Source organism: Rana temporaria, chromosome 1, assembly GCF_905171775.1.
Source record: "Rana temporaria chromosome 1, aRanTem1.1, whole genome shotgun sequence".
NCBI lineage: Eukaryota > Metazoa > Chordata > Amphibia > Anura > Ranidae > Rana > Rana temporaria.
Window position 1 is genome coordinate 476168899 of NC_053489.1, and position 13714 is coordinate 476182612.

Below are 13714 nucleotides of genomic sequence, written 5' to 3' on the forward strand. Positions count from 1 at the left end.
GCATGGGGGAGGGGACAGGCAGCTGACTCAACAGCTATGGCCTGGGAGTTTCTCACTTCTGCCTAATCTTGTCCCATAAGGGGGGGGGCACCGAACTGATTCTTTGCCCCGGGTGAAATAATGTTTAGCTTCCCTTCTGGTACTGCCTATAAGAGTACCAGTACCAGCCGTTCTACTCTAATAAAGTAGAACGACTAGTGGCTAGTAAAGGGGGAGAGGGGGCTTGGGTGGCCGGGGGGGGGTGCGGGAGTTGTCCGGCCACCATGGGAGAGACCTGTCAAAGTGGGCCAGTCTGGATGAAGTCCAGGGCCAAATTTTTGTCCCAGTCCAGCCCTGCCTATGTCCCAGCCTAAGATCCCTTTGCTGACATCCTCTCCTATTGTTTCTTCTTTGTGCCGGTCGTTCGGCCATCTTTACTTTATACTTTTTATCACTTTGTCATAGTACTAAAAGTTATTTATGTCTATTGGGCACATAATAAACAAAAAAGTCAACCACTATATTTAAAAGGAGAATAGCTCATTATTTCCTGTGTAGGTCTCTCTCTAAAAATATTTGATATAATAACTACCTTTAAGGTGTATGGTGTTTTAATGTCCATATAGACTGGTACTTCTTGATATGTTGTAATCCAAAAAAAAGATTTATATCTCTTCCATAGTTAAACCATAATCCGATGAAAGTATTTGCTTAACCCATAGCATACAGCGATTATCTCAACCTATGTCTTCAACATGGCATCTTGCTGCACTTGAAAGTTCATATATAGCAGATATAGGTAATTCAATAAAGATACCTTTATTCAATTGATATTGGCTTACTTGAGATCTAGAATTTATTTTTCATATATCAGGTACCAAACAAGCACTTGAGGATTTTCCAAAACTGTGAATAATTGTATTAAATTACGTTTTTCTATGGGAGAGATATAAATAGTTTTTGGATTACAATGTATTTTGAAGTACCATATGAGCATATACATACCCTTTAGTGAAATTCCCAAGTAAAGTTGAACTATTGTATTACTTGTATAGTATATGGTGAAGTGTGAGAATTGTGGACTGCTTTAGCCAATAAGACAAAACTTATTAATAAGGGGGTCATTATACCAAGTATTTTTATGGGTAGGCCAGTGCAGTATATTAAGGCCTCGTACACACGACCGAGTTTCTCGGCAAAAAACAGCAAGAAACTTGCTGGGAGATATTTTTTGCCGAGGAAATCGGTCGTGTGTACATTTTCGTCAAGGAAACTGTCGAGAAACTCGACGAGCCAAAAAGAGAGCAAGTTCTCTATTCTCTATACAGGAATGGAGAAACTTGCCTTGTCGAGTTCCTCGACAGCCTAACAAGGAACTCGACGAGGAAAACGATGTTTTTCGCCCGTCGAGTTCCTCGGTCGTGTGTACGAGGCTTAAGAGAGATCACAAGAAGATGGAACATAAATTGATTTTCCTGGTACCCCCATGCACCAATACAATAATTTACAAAATAAAATACCATTTTATTACAAAATTCATGATTTGTAAAACCAACATACATCAGTAGGAAAAGTTAAAATAAATAATGCATCCCTTTTTATTATGGGGAGTGTAACAAATATGAATATACAGATCCCCAAAAATGAAAAACAGTATAGCCGATTGTAGAGAAACAAAATCTCCAGGTAGAATGTCATCCTCTACATGTTTCACGGAAACACCCCTCTCCTGTTTTTGGTCCCTTTGGGCACTTAATCTAGATGAGTGTTAAGATAGAGATTTTATTTTTTATTTTTCGACTTGCTTGGTGTTTGTTATGTGTCCTATAGGTATAATTTAGCTTGACTAATAACAAAAAGTACATGTGTATTCTATATACAAAAACATGTGTTGCTGTAGGTGTGTACTCCCTTCCTGTTTCAATGACCACACAGGAAGTAAGTGGGAGTCTCCTCACTCAGAAGTTAACAGTCTCTATGGTGCAGGAAATGTACCGTAAAAATGTATTTCGTGGTGCATTTCCTGAATGCATTTCTATATAGCAATAAAAACCTTCTGTATTTTCTATCCCTCCCCTGCTTTGTCCAAAAAAACGTTGCCTAGAGTTTAGGCATTAAAGAGGGAAAGTTCAACATGTAAAATGTATTAAATAAACAAACTAGAATTTATCTTTCACAGCAAATAGAACATTTTGCACATCATCATTGCCTTCTACGCTGCCTAAATTAAAAAAAAAAAACACAGTTTATGAGTTAATGCGTGAACAGCTTGTACATAGGGTTCAGCATTGCTGATCATTTCCACACCAACGTCAATGTGAATAAAATAGTACTACGCCTTGAAAAAACACAAGGCCTCTCTGGGAATATTTTCGGGTGTTACCAGGAAATTCACAGCAGTGGCATTAAATGTGAAGCCCAACTAATAAGCACATAGTGGCTTTTACTGAGCACTGAGCCTAGGACTTCACATATGTAAAATGTGACTTGCAGCACTCTCTTTGAAGCCTAACCACAGCCAGGGCACTGTAATTGCAGCCTTTGATTGTGCCGACTTTACTTGTGGATTGGGCCGTGCAGCGGCATGCCTGGCTTGGCAAGGCTTTAGCAATAAGCCCCCCAGTGAAGCCTCAGATGTGGGCAGTCCTTAGTCTGCTAGTTGCATGCCTGTGGTTTCTTGAAAAGAATCCTGATATGACCTGTTTTTTCTGTCTGCTTAGTACTGCCAGAGTTTTTCTCAAAGGTGCTTCTCATTTTAACTAGGAGACCAGCACTCACTGCTGCCTGAAAATGTGTTACAGCTTGTACAGAGTTGAGGTTTAATCTGCCAACATTTTACAGTTATTTCTAGGGACACTTTGCTACTGAAGCAGCAAGTGTAAGCAGTGTGTTCAGGACAATATGTTTGAGGACGGAAGAACAGTAGGTTGGAGAGTGACTACAAACATTAAAGTAGAACTACAGGCAAAACTTTTTTTTTCCCATTTTGGATAGAGTAAGGGAGGCTTATAAACCCTGTCAGATTTTTTTCTGCCATCTGTGTCCAATTGCAGAGATTTCCCTTAACTTCCTGTCCCTTAGCCAAACATGAAGTTATAGAAAATCCCTGCAAATTAAGGGAATTCCTTGGGGGCCTCCAGGTCACCAGAACTAGTGTCCCCATTGGAAGATTTCCCATCTATTCCTGTTCTGAGGACAACCCAAAATTTAAGAATTTCTTTCACTTTCAATGATAAATAGGACACATAGAGAGGGTGAATATCCCTAATGGGGACACAGACAGCATTAAAAACTGGGGTTCTAATCCCTCTCCACTCTATCTAAAACTAAGAGAAACGTTTATAATTTAGTTATAAAGTAATTTAATGCTGTTCCTATTAAAACAGGAAAAATAATGAGCATAGAGAATAAAGGAAGGGGAGACATCTGCCCACTGTCAGTAGCACTAGGACAAATACTTTCCTGCACCTTGCGCCGACTTTTCTGACGGAGCCCTCAGAATTCCAGCGTATGGTGGAGGAAGTAACTTTCTCCTCATTTTCCCAGAATGCAGTGCTTGAGCCGGAATGGCCAGTTGCAAGGCCAAACAAAATAGGACAGCCCCCGAGCTTACACAAGGATTATACTTAGTGCTCCCACAGGTGAACTGAGCAGCATGGGAGTGTGGGGAAAGCAGGTAACAGTTTTTGCATTATGGGGTCAGGGATTAGTGTGGGCAGCTGTCATCTTCTGGATAATCACCATAGTCTTACTGGCCAAGAGAACGGCAGAGGTTACAGAAGTTAGGACTCTAGATGCAAAGAAAAATAGATTCAGAAATGCACACAAAAGAGGGTTTACTGGCTAAGAAAAATAATATCAGGAATCTTGCGGTGCCCGCTGTTATGCATGACTTTGTAAACATTTAAAAGGGTTCACATTTAAAATGTTATTACTTGGGTCTTAAGGATCCCATCGGATCTTTAGGTTCCTGTCTTCCACATTTTTAAGAATTTGTTTGATGATGGCATTCCAAGTTATTGAGAACACATTTCCCCGGAAGCTACATGCACACCTCTAAATGTTTATACCTGTTGATACCATGGCTAACGTGGGGCAAGAGGTGATTGAACATGACACTCTTTTGTGAAATTTCACCATTGATGCCTCACTAATGGGCACTTGTTTTATGGGACAAGTAAATTTGTAAATGTCCTATACAAATACTGTTGCGCAGTGTATACTGTTTGTTTCAGTGTTAACCAATTTAAACTAAGTTAAATAAAACTTTCAACTCTTCTGTTAAAACAAAAAATAGAACTTTCAAAAAATAAAATTATCAGTCCCATCCGACCAATCAAAATATCACTAGCAAAAATTAAGAAAATACACATTAAGAAAATAAAAATAAAATGAACACCACATGTGAACGATTTATAATAAATCCATCGGGGCATTGTATCAATCAAAATGTCTCTGGTGCATCCCTCCACCTTGTCACATACAGCCTCTTACCAAGAGCCAAGACCCCAAATCATAGGTCAGTGATGGCAAACCTTGGCACCCCAGATGTTATGGAACTACATTTCCCATGATGCTCATCTACACTGCAGCGTGCATGAGCATCATGGGAAATTTAGTTCCAAAACATCTGGGGTGCCAAGGTTCGCCATCACTGTCATAGGTGGTCTAAACGAGCTCAGAGGTGTGTGGACCTGGGTGATGAGTCTTCACAGAGGAACCACAAGTTGCACCAACAGAAATGGAATTACCGTATGTATCTTCTCCACTTCAGCAAGGTCACATCCACCATAGGTGAGTGAAACTACAGGGCATATAGTTCTTCTCTTAGCTGGAAAATTGAACAACTTCAATTCCTGGTCATAACTCACACATGCAGGTGCAAGTAGACATTGTTCCTGTGTAAAAGCTGTCCCATCCACTCCATTCTCCTCTCCAGCACTGGGAACTGACATCCCCATTTATATTTGTAAATGGCTTCTGATAGTTACTATAGTGTGATCAACCATGTACAGTACATACAATTCCTATTATTCTATTAAGAGATCTGTCTTTTTATTTGTTTTATTTAGAAGACTGTACCTTCCTATATAAGGTTTTCTTGTAACATTTTAGTCGAAATACAAAAACAGTGAGAAAGCTTCCACTTGTCGCTAGTAAATATCTACAATATAAATGATTAAAGTTGCTGTAGCAAACATAGGATGATATATTTTCAGTGCAGATGTTGAGGTTAGAACTCCACCCAAAACGCATGCAAACATCCAAACCAGAATCATCAAGAAGTTCAATCCAATGGAAAGTGACACTGTTCTTAGACAAACAGTCATCTCTGTTCCCATGGTCAGGCAGATTCCTGTATTTCTCTTAACCCCACTGCATATTTCCCTTCTAAAATATGCTGTGGTTTAAGCCACAACGATTAGGCCTGTGTACATTCTTTGCTAAAGACCCAACATACTGAAAACAAATTTGTCCCTGTTTTGTCGTGTGGCTATCGTTTATGAATGTTCCAGATTGATACAATCTTACTGGAAGTTCAGATATACACTCTGGCCCGGATTCAGAAAGAAGATACAACGGCGTATCTCCTGATACGCTGTCGTATCTCTGAGTCCGGCCGTCGTATCTATGCGCCTGATTCATAGAATCAGGTTACGCATAGATATCCCTAAGATCCGCGAATACGGATTGACGTAATTTACGTTCCCGTCCAACATCCGCTGACACCCGATCTCACCCGGTTCCGCAATCCTCCGGTTCTGCAGACGGAGGAAAACCCTATTTTTCCATCCGTCATCGGATCGGGTGAACACGGACAGACGGTCCGTGTTAATCCGATCCCCCCATAGGGGAGAGCGGAGAAAAGACAGGGCGGTCCCTGCACAGTGTGCGAGGACCGCCCTGTCATCCGCCGGCTCAGCTGGGATCAGCGGAGCGATCCCCGATGAGCAAGCAGAGGTTCACGGGGCGGATCATCACTGATCCACCCCGTGTGAAAGAGGTCTTATTCAGAAGGAAAGTGATAATATAAACACCATTGTTAACCGTATGAACCAATCGCAATTGAGTTAACTGAAGTCAGATTTGTTATCAAATAAATTCTGCACTACCCTATTGAATAAATCTAATAAATTTCCGCATTTTTCCAATAAGACATTGAGGTTATATGGGTTATATGGCCTATCTAAAGTAGAAGTAAATGTAAATATTTTCCAAATCTAAGAAACAAAAATCATAGGCCAGGTATACATGAAATTATTATTATTTTTATGCAGGATTTATATAGGGCCAACAGTTCGCGCAGCGCTTTACAACATGAGGGCAGGTAGTACAAGTTACAATACAGTTCAATACAGGAGTAATCAGAGGGGCCCGATATAAACACATTATTTACAGTCTGTGTGCAAAGTAATGCAATGGCCCTCAACCCTATTCTTTGAATAGTTCCTATTAGGTGCAGTAACCCATAGTAACCAGGCATAAATCAGCCTGCTTAATTTAGACCTGTACAAGTGGCTCCTGATTGGTTGATATTTGTTTCTGTATATTAAAATTAACACTTAAGCCTCGTACACACTATAGGTTAACCAAAGGACAACGGTCTGAAGGACCGTTGTCCTAGGTTAACCGATGAAGCTGACTGATGGTCCGTCGTGCGTACACACCATCAGTTAGAAAAACGATCGTGTCAGAATGCGGTGACGTAAAACACAACGACGTGCTGAAAAAATCTAAGTTCAATGCTTTAAAGCATGCGTCGACTTGATTATGAGCATACGCGGGTTTTTAACCGATGGTTTTGCATACTAACGATCGGTTTTGACCTATCGGTTAGCAATCCATCAGTTAAATTTTAAAGCAAGTTGCCATTTTTTAATCTAAGGTTAAATAACCTATGGGGCCTACACACGATCGGTTTGGACCAATGAAAATGGTCCTTCAGACCGTTGTCCTCTGGTTAACCTATCGTGTGTACGAGGCCTAAAGAACACAAAATCCTAGAAAATATATTCATGGCAGAGCAGGTCATATATATCAGCAGTATTAATACTGAGGTAAATACTGTATATTCTTAACACTGACATTGTCAGATCAATAGCACTGCAATCTCTAAGTCTCCAAATTTGATCAGATTTCATGGCCTCAATCTTACTGCTGAGGTCTAGATCAGGCCTGCCATAGTTATTATAACCTCCTGACTTCAAAGACAGAGTAGGGAAGGAATGGTCTAAACACAGCATAGCTGTATTTCTCTTGGTGCAGCAGACATTCCTGGCTCCTAATCGGCAGCAGCTCTGAATCACGGCTCTTGTATCGGTCTGTTGTGAACCAACGGCTTGGCGCCTCCGGGACATTCCTCAACAGGAAGCCCAATGTTTTCATGTTAGGCTGAGAGGAAAACCTTCCCAGGAAGAGCAACCTGGACCAAACCCTTTGAACGTCTGGGATGAAAAGGCTAAAAGTAAATAAGATCTGTGGGGTGCTCTCACTAACTTTGCTGTGCAGTTTGCTTGGATAGCTCTTAACCCTTTTTAAGACATCTGTTATCCTTGACAAGGACATTCAAACTTTGCTGCCACTTTGTAAAGTGCAGAATTGTATTTTATTTAATGAGGGCATAAAAAGATAGAACAATACCTGCCCTCACATATCATAGGCATTACCAGATATGTATTCTACTGTGGATTAAATATACAAGGCAGATTGCAGCAACATGGATCAGTTTAAAAAGGATCTAAATAAGTAGATCTCACTGCACATTATAGCTCATTATTTAAGAGCATTGAATGCCTTCTGTGTGCATTAAAATACATTTATATATGCAAAAAGTTAAAAGGGAACTGCAGGCAGAATTCAGTAATAATGAATGTTAGGTTAAGTGGTTGTAACCCTAAAAAAAAAAAGATCCTGATCCTTTAAAGCAGGATACATGGTATAGTGCTTGTGCTGTGTCATTTGTTCCTCTCTATGATCTAAAAAACCTGGTTGATCCTGCCTGTTCTGTGTCCCCCTTAGTGTGCTGACCATAGTAATCACTACTGCTGATCCCTGATTACTGTCGTCAGGTTACGTGACTCCGTCATCCTGCAGTCTCTCCTCTCTCCCCCTAACTCCCTGCCTGTCATCTCGGGAGTCTGTGTGTGATCCATCTCCTCCTCGCCCCTCTCCTCCCACCGCTATAGCTGTAAAATTGCTACAGAGAAATCCTGTAATCCCCTTTCTTACAAGAAGCTGTAATGTGTTTACAGTGCTGCTCTACGCTGCTTTCCTCCTCGCCGCCAGACTAACGTCAGTGGGGAATCTTAGCCCCTCCCACTGTAGTGCTGTAGTGCTCAGATCATGGAAGGAGAGCCCCAGCAGGTCACGTGAGCGCCTATCGGGACTGTAAAATAAGGAATTTCGTTTTGGATAGAGTGGAGATGGATTAGAGCCCAACTACAGCACTTCCTGCCTGGAGTTTGCATGTTCTCCCTTTGTCCGCATTGGTTTCCTCCAGGTACCCCAGTTTCCTCCCACACTTTAAAGACATGCTGGTAGGTTAATTGGCTCCTATCAAAATTGGCCCTAGTATATGTGACAGACCTTAGATTGTAAGCTCCTTGAGAACAGGGACTGATGTGAATGTACAATAAATCTTCATAAGTACCTATAATAATAATAATAATAATAATAATAAATAATATCAGCATTTAAAGCTGTCTGTGTCAGATTCACCCTCTCTATTTGTCCTGTTTGCCATTATCATTGAAAGTGAAAATAAAAGAAAATCACACATTTTGGGTTGTCCCTAGAAAAATAATAGAGGGGAAATATTCCACTGGGGACACTAGTTCTGGTGACCTAGGGGGGTCCTCGAGGAATTCTAGTAATTTTCTGGTATTTCCTCTCACTTCCTGTTCAGCTATTTGACAGGAAGTGAATGGAAATCTTTGCAGTGGGTCACAGGTGGTGAAAAAAGTCTGACAGGGGTTATAATCCTTTCTTGCTCTATCTAAAATGGAAAAATAAATATGCCTATAGTTCTACTTTAATGCACCACTGCACTCCTGCAAACCAAAAGCGTTTGGTATTTACAGTATCTTTGTAAAGCAGTTAGTTCAAACTGCAGTTAAAAATCTAAAGCTTTGTTCTTAATTGTGAATGGAGTCGAAAATGATTAAAACCCATATTTTTATGTTTTTGTATCCCATTGGGTAAAATTCCCTTCATTCCTGCCTTAAAGATGCAACAGGAAGTGAGGAAATCCCTCCAAAGTGAGTGGTCAGTGGGACAGATGTCCCCTTGGAAGATTTCTGATTTCCTGTTCCTATGACAACTGTAAAATTTTGGATGTCCCCTCTAGATAGAGAAGGTGAAGCTTCCCAGTGGGGACATAAGCCGCAGTAACAACCTAACAGATGTTCCGCCCCCTTGATCCAATACTTCAAAAAATGGTGGTGGAAATACTTTAAAGTCAGCCAGATAAATATGCAAAAGCCTAAACTTTCACCTGCAAGATTTAAATAGTTGATACAAATGGATTTATATGGCTAGAAAATGGAAAACATATTTTGTTCTAAATAACGTACAAAGAATATGAACAAACCATAGTACATTTCTGTTTTGGTAGACTGAAGTTTCTTTTTAAGAGTTGAGTTAGGTAAAACATCTCTACTGGGAGTTTTGTATGATTTGAGACTTTCTGTATCTGATTTATTCACTATATTAAAAATTAACAGGTTTCATCCATAGCTTAAATATTTATTTTGCCTAGCATTGCCCTTGGTCTGTACCATCCATAAAAAACACAGCTATAGACTGAGTTGCCAAGGTGTGTGCATTTTTAATGTGTGAGACACAAAAAAATTCAACGCTATATTCGCTGAAAAAAATGTTTCTATTTTTTTTTCCAGAATGCCACTGTATGGCAAGTAGATTCTTTACTATACCAACGCAGTCTATAATGCTTTGTATAAACAGTTATTGTGCTGCTTATAATTAGTTGTGTGATGTAGCCAGTGCAAGCATTAACAGGATACAGGTGTTTGTAATATCAACTGTTACTCAAGGAATATTAGTCCTGAAGTCTAACCACTTGCCAAACGCAATACTTATAAATACGTTGCGGTTTGCAAGTGGCTTACCGGAATTATGGCTGAAGATATCAGCCACAATCCTGGTATCATTTTTACAGCCGGTGGCTGGTTTTCTCATGAAAGCATTCTGAGTAGCTCATTAGCCACTGGAACGCTTTCAGAAGCTGCAGGAGGGGGTGTACCCCCCCCCCCCCAACTCAGCCGTGTGTTTCTCAGGCTTACTGTTTCCGCCAGTTCACTGAGAGATGTTCTGATGGTGCTGCCGGATGGTCAGACAAGCGATCACAGAGTAGATCCACTTTAAACGCCTCTATGAAGGCCATAGAGGCGTTTAAATTGGATCTACTCTGTGATCGCCTGTCTGACCAGCCGGCAGCACCAGGAGGACCGTAGTGATGTTATGACGTTACTTACGGTCCAGGATAAAAGTAAACTTTTTTTTTTTCAAAGCAAAAGATCAAAACATTTCTTTTTATATCTTTTGCTTTTAAAGTTACAGAAGAGATTTGGGTCTTTTTGACCCCAGATCTCCCCATAAAGAGGACCTGTCATTCTTATTTCTATTACAGGGGATGTTTATCCTTATAATAGGAATACAAGTGATCCAAAAAAAAAAAAAGTAAAAATACCAAATAAAAGTTTTAATAAATAAGAACATCGCCCACATAACGCAAGGGGTTCTGTAGCTGACAGAAGGAATCTGGCAGGGTTGAAAATGTTTAGGTGCAGCACAAGTAAGGAGCTCATTGGATTTTTGTTAGGGTCAGCAGCTATCATTCAGTATTTGTAGTGTTTTTAAAGCATCAAAACATGTGGAAATATGTTATGTATTGCAGAAATCTACCATATATATATATTTTTTATATGCCCAGACATACATTTTAAAATAAGTAGAAGGATATGCTGTAAAAAAAAACAACAATATTATACTAAGAATAACCATGTTTTCTTTTATTTTACAGGTGGAAAAAAGAATTCTTTCTCAGCGTGCAAAGCAAAGGCAGCAACAACAACAACAACAGGGGGACTTCTGGAGATGGAAGCTTGTTAAACTTCCTCAGCTTCCTTAACAACCACCACATTTTTCCAAGGAGTCCGTCAATGACATTATATGCCACTGCTAGAGACACTGTACCGTATAGACAATCACTGCCTGATGTTTGGCACCACTGGTACCATGGGCTTTCATGTAATGCAGCTATGTCCCTAGAGATAGAAAACATTGGAGGAATCATTAGGACATGTTGTAATCCAAAGTTTTCATACTTCCTACCTGCAGCGTTCAGTGCATACGTGAAGCTCCTAAACCAGACACAGACCAAACAGAGCGCTAATTTTTGACATAAAACATGGACAAGACAAACCTCTTTTATTTAAAAATGGAGCAAAAGGATCAAAATTTGTGTTTTTGTTTCTTTCTTTTTTTTTTATCATTGTATTGTTTATTCTCCATAAAACTTGAATGCTTTTATATATCAGATTTAGGGTTGATTGATGTATATTTTATTAGTCAGGGTATAAACTAAGCCCTCTCCCTTTTCCAGCAAAAATATTTCTTTTTGTTTTTCGCACAAATATATGGCTTTTTTTTTATTTCCTTTTTTTCCCATTTTGTTAGGGTTGAATGAGCAGCCTTCCACATTTCAAAGGTTGAAAGTGTGGGAATTCGCGTCTAAGACTATGGCCACTAAGGAACCTGTACTGTATTGAAATGACATCCATCTTGTACTGTATATCTTGGAAGCTTCCATTATGTTGAGTAGTACAAAGTTGCAGAAAAACAAGTTTCATTATAAAGGATTGTGGTATAAGGCATAACAATTAACACTGATAATTTTGTGTAACAATCTGTTGTTGGCCAAGGAAAACAGGCAGTCTACTTGATCATAAAATGATGTAACAAAGTTCACCAGTTCATCTTTTCGACTCATCAAGTGGAACTAGGTTCTTCTAGTTTATTTTATTGTCCTCTTATAATTTTGTGCAGTAGGGTGGAGTTCAGTGCCATTTTTCATAATTCCTTATGGAAGGGTTTAAACCTTTTATTGGCATATTTTCTCCACGAATCAGCCTTGCCAGCAGTTAAGTGATTCTTTATTTTTTACATCATTTCAGTGTTTTCTCGATTTGTGTTGTCAAATGCCTATATTTAATATAAACGTAATTTGTTAAGGAAGGCTTGAAGAGTCTTGGCCTATTTGGAAACATCTCCCATACGTCCCAAGGAAAAGGTGATACATTTTTGAGTATTCTCTTTCCACATGTTGTGAAAAAAAAAGAAGCCCAGCACTTGGATTCATTGTAACAATGTAAATTGTTCTGTATTGTATTTGTATTATTTTCTTCTGCTACCCTATAGTGGGATTTGATGCCAGTTGTTGGGGGAAAAAAACATTGTGATGTCTCCCTCTTACTGATGGCAAAGTGCAGGCTTTGCAGAAAGAAAACTGTCAGTTTATTTTTTTCTTTTGTCATTCCAATTTGAGTTAATGTGCTGAGCATATGTTTTTAAAAAAAAAAGCTTTGTAATAAAACAGAAAAAATATTATACTATTTGTTGCTACAGAGTTATCTAGTGTCATCTTCTTTGCGTCATAAGAAATTATTACTGGAGAATGTGCATTTTGTGATGTGTTTCACAAATCATCTATTATTGCCTATGGCAGGGGTGCTCAACCTTTTGGAGAGCAAGGGCCACTTAAGTGACTTGGTAACCGGTCGCGGGCCACAATGAGAGGAGCGGGTAGATGACGGCCCACTCGGCTCTATAGAGCCCACCCTACTCTTAGCACACCAAACTCACAGGTAATAGAAGTCTATGGCTCAGTGCATGTAACCCGCAGGTGCACTTCTCTGTACCTGTGGATCCATTTGAAAGCAGCCCAGTAACCACTGCAGAACAGATATGCCCATATATACACTTAGATATTACCAATAAACTTACCTTTAATAACAGTATTTCTATTTTATTCTATCCCAGAGCAGGAGGTCGCGGGACTGGTTGGGCACCCCTGGCATATGGGATCATAATCCATAAATCAACATTCAGAAGCACTTGCTTTAAAATAATATGCCGTGTGTGAGCTGTGTATACACTAAAGAATATTTTTATTTCACAAGAACTTTGCACTTATTAATTTTGATATTTGTTAATAACAATAGAAAAAATTAAAAGAAAACTTATCTTGCGCCTTTTAGACCACTGTCTGTGGGGAAGCTGGTAAAGAGCACAATGGAGCACTAAAAAAAAGAATAATAATAACCCAAAACATAGTAATATTACCTAAAACAACTTGTCATATATTTTTAAAATGTTCAACTTTTTTATTAATATTATTATTATTATTATACAGGAGTTATATAGCGCCAACGATGTGCTTTAAATCATGAGGGCAGACAGTACAGTTACAATACAATTCAATACAGGAGAGGAGGGCCCTGCTCATTAGGGGCTTGCAGTCTAAACCTTTATTAGAAAATACACACTTGTCATGAAAAATGCCTTCACTGCCTTCTGCTACAACCTTACAATGATTCAAAATACTGAAATTTAAATCGGACCCCTAAGGATCTCTTATTATCATAATTGACCATAAAATATTCACATTGAAGCTGTGAACCAGTCAATGCATATGTATAGAAAAACAATAACAATA

The 13714-nt window shown here is 39.3% G+C and overlaps 1 protein-coding gene across 13 annotated transcripts in view; it reads left to right on the top strand.

The window, feature by feature from the left end:
* Nucleotides 1-12621, top strand: part of LEF1 (lymphoid enhancer binding factor 1) — a 156962-nt gene extending 144341 nt beyond the window's left edge. For 8 of the 13 annotated variants that reach the window (XM_040329544.1, XM_040329500.1, XM_040329552.1 and 5 more), the window contains one exon: nucleotides 11021-12621. In XM_040329544.1, the coding sequence (XP_040185478.1) occupies nucleotides 11021-11109 (89 nt within the window). In that variant the 3' untranslated portion in view covers nucleotides 11110-12621. The remainder of the gene's footprint in view (nucleotides 1-11020) is intronic. The other 5 variants (XM_040329517.1, XM_040329508.1, XM_040329588.1 and 2 more) reach the window with 1 other exon arrangement.
* The last annotated feature ends 1093 nt before the right edge of the window (nucleotides 12622-13714 follow it).